Source organism: Athene cunicularia (genome assembly GCF_003259725.1).
Source record: "Athene cunicularia isolate RWA chromosome 6 unlocalized genomic scaffold, athCun1 chr6_part1, whole genome shotgun sequence".
Taxonomy (NCBI): Eukaryota; Metazoa; Chordata; class Aves; order Strigiformes; family Strigidae; genus Athene; species Athene cunicularia.
The window spans coordinates 11,299,078-11,311,681 of NW_020799105.1; the positions used below are offsets into that span (position 1 = coordinate 11,299,078).

Below are 12,604 nucleotides of genomic sequence, written 5' to 3' on the forward strand. Positions count from 1 at the left end.
GGACTAGATGATCTTCAAGGTCCTTTCCAACCTAGATGATTCTGTGATTCTGTACTGGTATAAATTTCCTAAAGAAGATAGTGTAAGAAATGCAAAAATTCAGTGTCTTTCCTGTAAAAGAGGATATTCTAAATTCCCTGCATGGGGCATTTTTAGGAAGTATCTGCTTTTACTTAAATCCTTCTTAGTGTTCTGTTACTTGATTCTAGTTCTGTGCTTCACTTTATTTTAACATAGTTTAGTGTTGATGATAAAGAGTTTGGTTCTGCAGATGGAGAGAAAAAGAATAATACAAGATTTGTGGTTGTTACTGATAACCTAGTAAGATCAGGATGGGAATTCTTCACCAACAGAGCCTTGCTCAGATGGGCACGAAGGAAATTTAGCCATTTAACTGAACAAAAGTCTAGTAACCTTTTGGTCATCCTGCCTCAAGCCTGGCAGGTCTCATCCAGATATGTAGCTCTGTCCTGCAAATTACTTTTTAAATAAACTAGCTAACACTGAAGAATTTGATTGTGAATCCCTAACAGTTTGCAGATCATGGTGACCTAGTGGAAATAGTGTGATAAATTCTCCTGGGAAACAGTCCCATTGATGACAGAAGCATTACAGCCAGAGCTGTTCACAGCCATCTCTGTCTGCATGAAAGGGCTTCAGCATTCAGAATGCAGTGATTTATCCCTGTCTCCTTTTTGTTTTCAAGAAGCAGCACTCCTGGGTGTCTTACTTTGCTGTCTTTCCATGTTCTCTCACAATGTTTCTGCTATTTCTCCAGATGCTCTTCCTTTTCTGTTTTAAAACCCCATGCAAAAATGTGCAACCTTAACTCCCAAGACTACTATTTAATTAACAGTGTGAACCTGCACTGTCAGACAGAACAGAATTGAGCTCAATACTTCCCTTTCCTCTAAAGAGGAATGAAGCTTGTGGGTGTGTGCTTTTTTATTTTTTATTTTTAAGAAAAAAGCATATTGTTCATGTGAGCTTTAGCTGCAGTTGGAAAATTTGATTTCTTTCTCACTGCTTGCTGGATTGCTATCAAGCAGTATTGCTCTAGCATCAGCAATTAGCATTTCCATTAAGCTTGCAATTTTCACACCGTTGGCTGAGGTTAGGTGGGAACAGTGAGTACTGGTGATGGAGACTATATAAAGAAAGTAAAGGATTGGAAGTGAAGTGGCCTACTCAACTGATGCTCAGAGTGATGGCTTATGCCAGCATGTGCTTCAGCCCTCTGGCAGGCTGTTGTTTCTCACTAAGAATGCAGGCTGCTTTCATGCTTGTACCCCACAAGTCATGGGGAGAAGAGGGAACAGCTGTAGAATGCTGGTGATGGAGAGCCTGCCAACAGCCGGCTGCTGTCTGCCACAGAGCTTTGGTGGCCGGGAGCAGGAATTTGGCAGCGCCTGCGGCAGCAAGCAGGGAGGCAGTGCGGGCAGTGGTTAGAGGAGCCGTCCAGCCAGGTGAATTGTTACAACTATGAGTGGGGTGCTCCCTCCTTATCAGAGCCGAGGGAAGGAGCTGAAGCATGTTGAATAGTGATGTTGACAGAGCTTTTATAGCCTCCTCTGCTCCCCTGAGAGGGGACTACAGCAATGGTGCAATGGTCTTGTTTTCTAGCACTTTGGCTGATTGACGGGAAGCTGCAAGTGCTGTCCCTGAGTAATTGGTTCACTTGTCCAAGGATGCTGGGATAGTTTGTGCCTCAGGGGGTTCTGGTGCATTACTTTGTAATGGCAATGTAGCTATTTCTTGGACACACTTTCTATTCCTCCTGCTCTATCTGGAAACTACCTCTGTTGGTTCTTTTCTGTCAAACCCCATCTGTAGATATTAATGTCCTGCTGAGTTTGTTTTGATCACTGTTCTGCTGAACATGGCCACATCCGCACCCTTTTAATACTCAGATCATCTCAGTATATTGTGTTTGAGCCTTTTGCTTCCCTACTTTGGAATTTTTCTTCAAGTATATAGCATTTATTCCAGGTCATTACTCTGTTCCGGGGTCTCTCCTCCTCCTCATAAGAGCACAGTGGGATATATGGTTATCCTAGCTCAGCCCTTGTGACTTCTAGTCTGTAATAGGAGGGAAGACTGGTCTGTGCTTATGGTATTCATGTTGTGAGAGTCTGTTATTTCCACACTCTATGCTGTAGTTTCCCTCGTGTAAGGGAATGATGAATTTTGAAATCTGAAGAACGTGATGAGAAAGTGCTGTTTGGCTTCTTACTTTTCGACAGGCATTTGGTGTTGACAAGTTATAGACAGAATACTGAGCACAGGTGGGCCAGGGCTGTTATGGTTGCTCTATTTATGTTTCCAGTGCTATTGCAAACAGATTGGTGCATTTTTCTCATTTATGTTGGAGAAATTGAAGCACAAAAAGACCGGAGTGCCGATTCCTGAGGAACTGAATCCAGTTTCTTCTCAGTTCATCTAGTGCACTAATCCTACCAGATCAGGTTTACCATGTGCTACAATGAGTGGTATGGACCTTGCCTTGAGAGTATGTATGTGTGAACAGGTTGGCTATAAGAGGTCCAGAGTGGTTACTGTGCTGCTGAAGCACTTATAGGCAGAGGATTTTGCTGCAGCATACAGGTGTTGCCCAGATGTCATTATCAGCTGCTCTGTAGTGACATGTGGGTGGGAATTCTCTTAAGGGGGCTGTGAGTTGAAACACTGAAAGGAGAACACTGAATATACTCTTGGTACAATGGTAACTTCCAGAGGGAATAGGAAAATCACTGTTCTTCCCAGCATGCCCTAAGAGGTGGAAGATTTTAGTAGTGTACAGTATCCTGTTAATTGATGTTATACTGCAGCCGAGGAGCCCTCACATCTCTTTCTCACTTGCTCCTTTGTTGAGGGCCATTATATGCACCATTAGAAGATTTTTGACCTGTAAGTGCAGCAGATGCGATGACAGAGGCCTCCATACTGTGCTCAACCCATCCAAGCTCTCATTGATGTGTGTCTCAGGGCTGTTCTCTTCTGCTCTGTTGTGCAATAACGCATCAAAGCCTTCTGATGCTCTTGGCAGAGCCTGTGCTACATTCTGACTTGCCCAGGGGATGGTACTACTTTTTTTTTTTTTCCCCCCCTTTTCTCTACTTAACCTACCTCCACGCTCCTGTTGCATTACATATGATCCAAACAGTGAACACTGAGGCACTAAATAGAACAAAACTTTGTGTGAATCCCAAATGTGCTGGGGCTGAATATACTTCTGTTTGAAATGAGGCTTACTGGGAGAGAAGGTTAAGTCTGCTATGGGAGGAAGGAAGATAGGAAGGAGGGTGTGAAGGGCATCTGTCTGTAACAGGAATTACGTCCTTCCTGGTAAAAGAGAAGACATGCTGGCTGTCCACAGTCTTCTTACAGAGGATTGGCTTGAAGAAGGGCTGCAAATAACTGAGCAGGAGTACTGTTGCTCCTCAGCAAACAGACTGGCCACGAGAGCTGATAAGGGCAAGTGTCTGTCCTCAAAAGCAGCTGTGTGGCAGAGGAGCTAAGAGCCTCTTTCACTGCAGTCATTTCAGTTTAAAAAGCAGGGTGAGTATCTGTAAAAGCTGGTGACGTCACTTTTCATCCTTTGGCTATAATAATCCTTGGGGGAGAAAATTGCCTAAAAACCAGCCTGTATGCTTTACACCACTTTCACATACAGCCAATCATATGGCTTCATGTCCGATTTAAGTGTCCACTCAACATGCTTTTCTACTTGGTTTTAAGGCTGTAAATGTAGGTGTTCAAGGCTGTGTTCTCTTCTTGGTTTAAGAAGCACAGCCAATGCACTCAGCTCAGGTCACAAAATGAGGAGCTTACATGCAAATACCGATGGCTGCTAGTTGAGTTTAGTTACAGCCTTCTGCTTTTGTTGCTAAAGAAGTTTTAGTGATGCTATTGTATTGTGAAATTATAGGTGTTTCAAGACTCACTGTAGTGGATGTATTGTGTCCTGGTAAGTGGTGCCAAAGGCAGGTATCTTCAGAAAAAAAAAAGGCTCTAGAGGCTATTGCAAAAATGGTGCTGTTTTCCAGTCAATGTTGAAATAGATCTCATGACCAAACCATCCATCACTGTTAAATCCTGGAGCACAAATTGGGATAATGTGGCTGAGCCCAAGCAATAGCCACAATTCTGTCTGCCTGTACAGCTGAGAGATTGAGCTGCTCCTCCGCTGAGGAAAAAACATGGATAATTTCCTGGCTAGTGTGAGAGGGCAGCCTGCAGATGGGATATGAGAGGTGAACAGTTGATTGCAGCAGGGAAAAAGTGACACATCTGGTTTTGCTTCAGTTTGCTCAGGAGTAGTAGCAGCAGTGCCCCATTGAAGCTCAGGGGCAGAGGGGCATTCAGCCAGTTGGACCTTTGCTCTAAAGGTTTATTCTGTGTGTGTATTTGTCACTGAAGGGCACTGTGCATATGAAGCTGGATCTAAAAGTTGTTAATCCTGAGAACTCCAGGGCATTGCTGTCCTCATTTTCAGTACACGGTCTGCCTTGCAAGAAAACTAGAGACAGAGGTAGCCATAGATTTCAGGGTTTGTTTTCCACAGTGTTCCTGTTCCTTAGAGCCACTTGGAACAGAAGCTGGTGCAGAATGTGCTGGTGTGGAAAAAAGATCAGTTGCTCTTTCAACATCAATGTAGTGTATATCCTAATTAGGAGCACTGCTTCTTTAGAAATGTGTGGTTCCAAACAGTTGGATAAATTTGTCTGTGCCGTGGACACAGTGACTGTAAACCTGGTGGATTGGCAGTTATGACCAGCTCTGGGCCCAGCACTGAGTTTCTTCATATGAAGCATGTCCCTCTCCTTCCTAGTTCTTAGGGAAGGAATTTAAGTCATAGGTTCGCTGTGAGTGAGCTGTGATGCAGTGCAATTCAGGTATAAAGACTGATTTCAAGCAGTAGGAATCTCTTGTCTTCTTTCTAACTGGAACAGGAAAATTAAATATGAGCAAATTCATCACAATGACTGGAACAAATGTAGGAGCTATTGTTGGGCTAGTTCTCCTTCAAGTGTTGTCACCAATACAGAGCAGTGCAAGTGCTTCAGGGTGGTATCTGAGAAATACTGCAGTGGGCAGTTGTTGGGTACTTGTCCCTGGTGGTTGGTGAGTGCTCGTGCTCTAGACAAATGGTGGTTGGACTCATTCTCTTAAAAATGTCTCCCCATCATAGGTGGCTTTCATGTTCACTTTTGGTTCTTCAGTGATTTTTTTGTCATGCTGTACAATCACCCACCGGCAAGGGCCTTTTTGCAGGGCCCTGGTGGAAGAGTGAGAGACAATGGGATGAACAAGAGCCTTTGCACCACTTGATACAGGAAATCCAGAGCTCTGCTACTTTGCTTTAAGAAGCCCCAATGGCTAGTAGTTGAACAGTAGCGGCTGGTCACGAGTTGTGGTTGTGTTCACTTGCGTGGCCAAGGAAGAGGTAAAACCATGCTTATAACTTAGAGACATGGCCAATAAGCTGCTGTGACACACAGGGCAGCTGTCTTCAGTCCAAGGCACTGACTGCAGGAGACTCTACTTTTTTGCTGTGGAAGCTTGGTTACCTTGGCAACCTGTTTTTAGCTGGATCTCTGCTCCATTGGAGAGCCCATCTGTACCTGCTACTTCTTTGTTTTGAAACGGCTGTTTTACAGAAAAATATCTGACAGGAGTATTTCCAGAGCTGGATTATTGTGGAATCCAGGCTCTGCTTTTGGTCCCAGGAGTCTTAATCTGATGAGGTGATGATGGTATGGGGAGTTCTGTGGCTGGGCTGAAAATGTATTAATATATCTGCTTCATGAGGTGGGGCTGCTGTCATGGGAGGGAGAGATGCTACTGCTGATTGTTAAATCCTGGAATAGCTCTGAAAGATGAATCAATTGCATGTCTGGAGTTTGCAGAGAATTTTGTTCATTCTGGTTTGCAGTTCAGAATGAAGCCACTAGCTGGTAGATTAAACTGAAGTAGCTTCTGTCTGTGATGAGTAAATACCCACACTAGGGCTGTAGGCTTCCCTTTTGGGGGCGTATGTAAACTTTGGATACTCCTGGTGAACTTCTAGTATTGAAGGTAGTGGTTGCAGGACTGTATTAAAAATCTGACAATTTTTTTAAATTCCAGATCTTACCAGTCTCTTCACATCTATCTTTTTACTGTAGGTGTTCTGGCTTTATCTTTTGTGAGTACTTTGTGATCCTGAAGGGAGTGGGGGATGTATCTAAATTTTGCCCTTACCTCATTCCTGTTTTCTGTGCTTTATCTCCTCCTCTTTCACAGCCTGTACCTTTGGGCTAAGATGAATGGTCTGTTCTGTATTTGCTATGGATTTCTCTCAGACTGGAGTTGCTTTTCTCACAGGTTACTGGGTAGTGTGTAACACTTACGTAATGGTGGGGGGAAGAACAGACTGACAGATTCTAGTTGTACCTATAAGAAATAGGAATAATGACTGGTATTACTCTGTTAGATGCAGTTACCAGTTACTAGGTAATTAAGAACCTTTTTTAAAAAGTCTTAGCGTTTCAGCTTGACTTTGCAGGTCATCTAATTCAGATATTTTAAGTCTTGAAATCCGTTGACTTCAGAGCATTTGTTTTAGGCAGGCATCAGCTTTCAGTCCTGAGCAGCTATAATGCAGAAGAAAATAGCTTTCTTTATTGAAATTTTCAAGAACTAGGAAAATCCAAGATAAATAACTTCAGTTTATTCAAGTTTATGGAATACTATTGTTTACTGTAAAGTTTGTTTGATTAAAGCTCTTCTAGCCAACCTTTTTGTTAATTCCCACTATCAGTAGCTGTTTTGAGGTGGCTACAGCAGGAGATTTTATTGTTTTTGGTTTTTTTTTATGACAAGTGTGAACCAGATCTGTAGTCTTTACCACAACATCCCTAGATAACTGACACAATAAAGTACTATATCCTTCCTTGTACCATTGCAGCAGCATTGACATAGAGCTACGGAAAACCTGTGCCGTGTTTTTTTGTTACTTCTTTTTAAACTGCATGTATCAACAAGAGTGACAGTTTGGGGCTGACTATGCATACATCATGTTGGTGATGTAGGAAGCAGAAATGAGATAGTTGGATTCTCCAAGCCCAAAGCTCACTTCATGATCTGGCAGATAGAAAAATCTCCCCTGAACTGACTAAGCTAACAAGAGACTTACCTTGAGCCTAAGCAGATTTGATTGGGAAGTCAGTGAAGGAGAATAAATGTGGAACAGTAAAATAGCTGTCACTTACCTGTCCAGGACAGTATTTTAGCCATGAAAAAAGAAACCAACAAATCCCACATGAAAATTGATGTATTTCTGAGAGGTGAGTAGCTGGCATTTAGGTTAGTTTACACTAGATAATGAAAATGTGTCTGTATTTAAGTGACTTGCTGAGAATGGCTTTGCTTTTAATTTTATTTTAAAAATATGTATTATTTTCTCCTAGCTTTGATCAACTTGTTGAAGTTCCTCATGTCTAACGAGACTGTGTTGCTGGCCAAGCACAACATCTTCACCCTTGCTCTTATGGTGAGTCCAGACAAAACAAATCCTCTTATTTCAAACAACTTAACATTGAATGAATATTAAGAAAGAATCCAGGATTTCTGGCCTGGTAAGGAGATACCAGAGCAAGGGCACAAAGCAGAGGAATATCACTGTGGTTGGTTTTGCGACGTGTTTGAAAAGGGTAGTGCTTGGACTCACTGTGGAGTTGAAATAAACAAGTCTGTATGAGGAAAGGCTTAGTTTAATTTTCCAGATTTGGTAATGTTTTTTTCTTGTTCTGTGGCCCTTTAAATAAAAAATAATAGAAACCTGTTTTCCTGGCCCCCAGATAGGATAGTGTTTAAGTTTCTTGTCTGTCTCTTCTGTACTGTAAGGAAAATGATAAAGCAATTAAATAATGTAATACTGTGTAATGCAATTGAGAGCTATTTCTTTAAAAGTTTTGGACACAATTTGTATTGTTTCTGTTGCAGAATGGATTTTGTGTAAAAATTCCTATTGTAACTTCTTTTCACTTCCTTGTATAGGTTGTGAACCTGTTCAACATGTTCATCACTTACGGAGACACCTTTCTCCCCACTCCCAGCAGTTATGATGAGCTGTATTACGAAATCATTCGTATGCATCAGAATTTTGACAACCTTTATTCTATGGGTGAGTACCTCCTGACTGGTCAGGACTACTGTTGACTGGAAATAAGGGTGGTGCTGGAGGGATGTTTGTGGCAGGTGTTTTCTGTCCAACTGCTACTGATCGGTGTCTTGCTGAGTGAACATGTTTTGTGTACTAGAACATGTCTGATAAATTAAGAATTGAAGAGAAATACACTTGTTAAAGGGATAATTTTATTTTTGTCAGAAAAAAATAGGAACAGACCTATTGCCTCTTTAGCAGCCACTTACTGTGGTTGGAAATACAAATTTGTTGGCACAACCAAATATGTAGTATTTTATGCATCTTCATGTGGTTTGCATCTGTTTGACATTTTTAAGACAGAAGGCAGGTACATGCTGCAGAACCAGCCAGCACAGAGCTCAATGCAAACAAGAATTTGGAAAAGAATTTGAGAAACTTATAACAAGAAGCTTGCTGTGCTAGACAAATCACATCATCTACCCTCAATGCCAAAACAAACCAAGAGAACAGCCCTCACAAACCTGCTTGCAATGACAAGCAAAATCACTGGACTAGAATGTGCCTACTAGCAAAACAGGATGAAGCTGCCATCCTTCAGAGAGACAGGCATGCTGGAATGCCACCAAGTGACACCCAGCAGGGAAAAGAGGAACAAAGGAGAGCAAGGAATGCATGGAGGCATAATCAGGCAGTGTATAAACAGAAGCATGTTGTCAAGGGTAGCTGCAGCAGCACTGGTGTAGTGCCTGCATGCTTCAAGCTGTGAAGAAAAGAATATAGCTGTGTTCTTTGTTTGCTTTGTTGTAGAAGGACCTTTCTTCCTTTCACTCCCTGCTCCTTTCTCAGCGTGATCACCCAATGAACAACAGGAGTTAATATAAGCATGTAAGGGGAATTAAAGGGCAGTGGGAGACAGACAGTTAGCCACAGCACTCTTCTGACATGGAAGAGAACCATCCTCACCTAAAGAAATGTAGCCGAATGCTCCCTGCAACTGCAAGCAAAAATGAACTGCTCTTTTCTACAAACTTCCTACAGTTTTCAGCCATTATATAAGGGATCACTTTGCCATTTTTGTGCCCTTTGAGCACATAACATTATTTGCTAACCCATTTCCTACTTCTAGGAATTGCAGCTAGTAAGATGAGGTGCTTTTACTAGCCTGTAATTTTTCAAAACGATCCCCAGTGGAAGCTGAAAGAAAGTGGAATGGAAGAATAACGCACACAAATACTCAGTTGGGCTGCAATAGGCACATCTGACCTGTTGAAACAATTAATTTGTCACATGAATGTTTTCCATCCTGCTACACAGAGCAAACCCCTCTGAATTAATGTTGTAGATGCCTGAATGGAAACCTTCTCTGAATACATTACTTCAGATACTCAACTACAGTACCTACTGTTTGACAAAATAATCTTACTCAGAGCTGACATCTTTTTTTTTTTTCGACAAATGACACTAGGAAGTGAGAAGATAACACTGTCTCAAGTTGATGAAAGCCACAGTTTAACCAGGTGTCCTGACAGCTTCCCTTTTCTTGTCAGTCCACCTCATTGGGACTACAGTTACCCTTCTGTCCCCTAGCCTCTGGACATTTGTTAGCACAGATGAGAAAGCTGCTCTTGTCCTTTGGCTCTCCTGTTAACATAGTTAAAAATTTCTACGTTAGGAGTAGAGGTGGAATCTAGTTGTCTTGGGTTTTATTTATATTTTTTTGTCCTGAATCTGAACTTTATCCAGATCTGCAGGACTGAAAGCTTCTCTCATGAAATAACAGGCATGAGTATGCAGCCACTGTGCTTATGGATTCATTTGTAACATCTGTGTTTCTAGACAATCCTAAATTCGGGTGATGTGCTGTTCCTTTACTTTGAATTCAAGGGTGAACCTTTCTTATGGAATGTAACCTTCAGAAAACCCTGTATATACAAATTCATTAAAAAATTCCCTTCTATTCAGGAAAAATTGAAATTAACCCAAACATTTGCTACAGGATCTCTTATTGTTTTGGTACTTAGCAAGAGATGTGCAGGTAACTGCCACCACAGAAACACTACAGATTCTGACCTAAATAAATATTTTTGGTATGCTGGCTGAAAAGAATTGGATTCCCTGGAAGTTCTCCCTGATGCAGAATGTTTTCAGATCTGCTTCCAAGTCTGTCAGAGACCATCTGTGCAACAGCACAACACCCTTGTTCCTCCAGGGAGCATTTTTCTCTAGCTTGGTGTGTAATTCCTCACTGCAATCCCAGATAAACGGGGAGGTAAAGAATCCATCACTCCTAGGGTGGGTTTAAATTGCAGGATATAGTTCAACTGGGATGGAACCTTGCATAAATAGGAGCTGGAGGAGAACAGAAGTGTGTGGAATAAAGGGTATCATAGACCTAGGATGCTGCCCTGTTTCTGGGGGAAATGAACTTTAGTATGTGGCGATGAAAGCAGTTAGGAGGATGTAGGCTCTTCTGTCCCCTCTTCTTCCTGTCTCCCAGCCATTATTTTGTTCTGCTCCCCTCTCTGTGTTCTTTACATTTCTTAGATGGGCTTTGAAGTGAACTTCTGCCCTGGATCACAGATTGTCTCAAAGATGACCTTTGTTTTGATGTGGTTCCCAGACTGCCATCTTACCAAAGCAGACTTTTTTTGACATTTTGGATTAGAAAATTGCTAGTTTCGTGCCAGCACTGTTAACTGTCTTTTCCTTTCAGTTCTAAGGCTGTCTACCAATGCTGGTCAATGGAAAGAGCCTGCAAGCAAGGTGACCCATGCATTAGTCAATATTAGGTAAGGAGTAGAAGTTAATAACCATTTTAAAGATTCTTGTGTCCTGTGTGGCTTTATTCTTATCATGACACTTCCACATTTGTTGTATTGAATTTGTTCTCTTTGTTGGGCTAAACTGCTGCTCTAAACAGGGCCCACTGGGATAAGAGAGGATCACCAGGGTTTGATTGTCCTCTCTCTAATAATTCTCTTGGCTCTTCTGTAGACTGAGTGCTTTCAAAGCATGGCACAAGCTGTAATGAATTAATCCTCACAGCATTCTTGGGAGAAGTTATACAGTAGGGAACAATGCTGTGCTGGCAGAGCAATTGTGTACCTAATGGATTTCTGTTGCGTGATTCTATTGCAATTCTTTGAAGCTATGAAGGGGACTATAAGCCAGCTGTAATAAGCAGATTCAAGGCCTCTTTTAACACTACAAGATTTTTGTGTGTGTTTAAAACTGATTATTTAAGGACATTTCAGTATTCTCTTAAACCTCTTCCTCCTGTTCAAGGGCAGAAGTTATGCTCCACTTGTAGGGCTAAGAAATATCTAGAGGTGCTTTTGTGCTGCATTCCTTCATGACAACTGTAATTTCTTTTTCTGGCTTTTGAAGCAGCTACTACTGACCCAACTGGTTATTGGGCAAGAGGCTCATGGATCTGATTGATTTGAAAATGGAAGAATGTTGAGAGAGAAAAATTATTCTTTATCTCTGGCTTGTAAGCAAACCATAAAAGATATAAGTATTTATACTGAAAAACATCTGTCTGTCACTTTCCTGGTCACCCCAGACACTTGGGTGTCTATGCAACACCAAGTAGTTCAGTACTGCTACATTGCTAGTACTTGTCATTTTCCTCACTACAAAAGAGATTGTGTAGGACAAACTCTCTGAGGGCATCTTTGAAGTCATTATACATCTTACGTGTCTATAAACCACCTTAAATGTTCCCTTAGTAAGTCTGTAAGCTTAATAACATCACATATGGTTCCAGAAGATTTATTTTGCTACTATCCTTATTTTTTGTAAACAGACATAAATGAACACTTGTGGGCAGATAATGCACTCGGAGTGAAGCAGCAGAACAGATAGCTGTTGGCAAATTAATGTCATTTAATGTGACACAAAATGTCTGCCCTGGGAATTATCTTTATACCCGGGGAGAGAAGTCTAAACTGGGAAGAGATAAAAAAAGCAAGTGGTCACAGAGGATTTGTACTCACCTCTGGTTTGTGCAACCAAGATTTTGCATTGGCTCACTTCCTTTGGCTTAACATCTGCTTTTGTAAAGGTTGCAACTGAGACAAGACCAAAAAACTGGCACCATGGTACCCCTCCCTGGACAGCCTGTGTCAGACATGTTCAGTGCGTGGTGCTGTCTGGAACCAGTGAAGCCTCTAATATGTTTGTCTTCTAGGCTTTTGGTAGCTTTCTCCTGCTCCACCCAACTGCTCTCGTATGTTGAGATTTCATGTGGTCTTCCACTAGCCTTAGAAGCTTTCATGAATGACTCCTTTTCATTTGGTGAAAAGGTCTAAATTAGAGATGATTCAAGGCCTGGAGAGAGATTAGAATTCAGATAAGTTAGTCTGATTTATCCCATTTCCATACTTTTTCTCTCTCTCTCTCTCTCTCTCTCTCTCAAAAAAAAAAAAAAAAAAAAAAAAAAGAAAAAAAAAA

General features: G+C 41.6%; 1 protein-coding gene across 1 annotated transcript in view; it reads left to right on the forward strand.

The window, feature by feature from the left end:
• The window catches only part of ARMH3 (armadillo-like helical domain containing 3), a 133,092-nt gene that overhangs the window by 50,535 nt on the left and 69,953 nt on the right, over positions 1-12,604 (forward strand). The window contains exons 21-23 of the mRNA XM_026851282.1: positions 7,452-7,534; positions 8,041-8,167; positions 10,863-10,938. Coding sequence (XP_026707083.1) covers positions 7,452-7,534; positions 8,041-8,167; positions 10,863-10,938 — 286 coding nt within the window. The remainder of the gene's footprint in view (positions 1-7,451; positions 7,535-8,040; positions 8,168-10,862; positions 10,939-12,604) is intronic.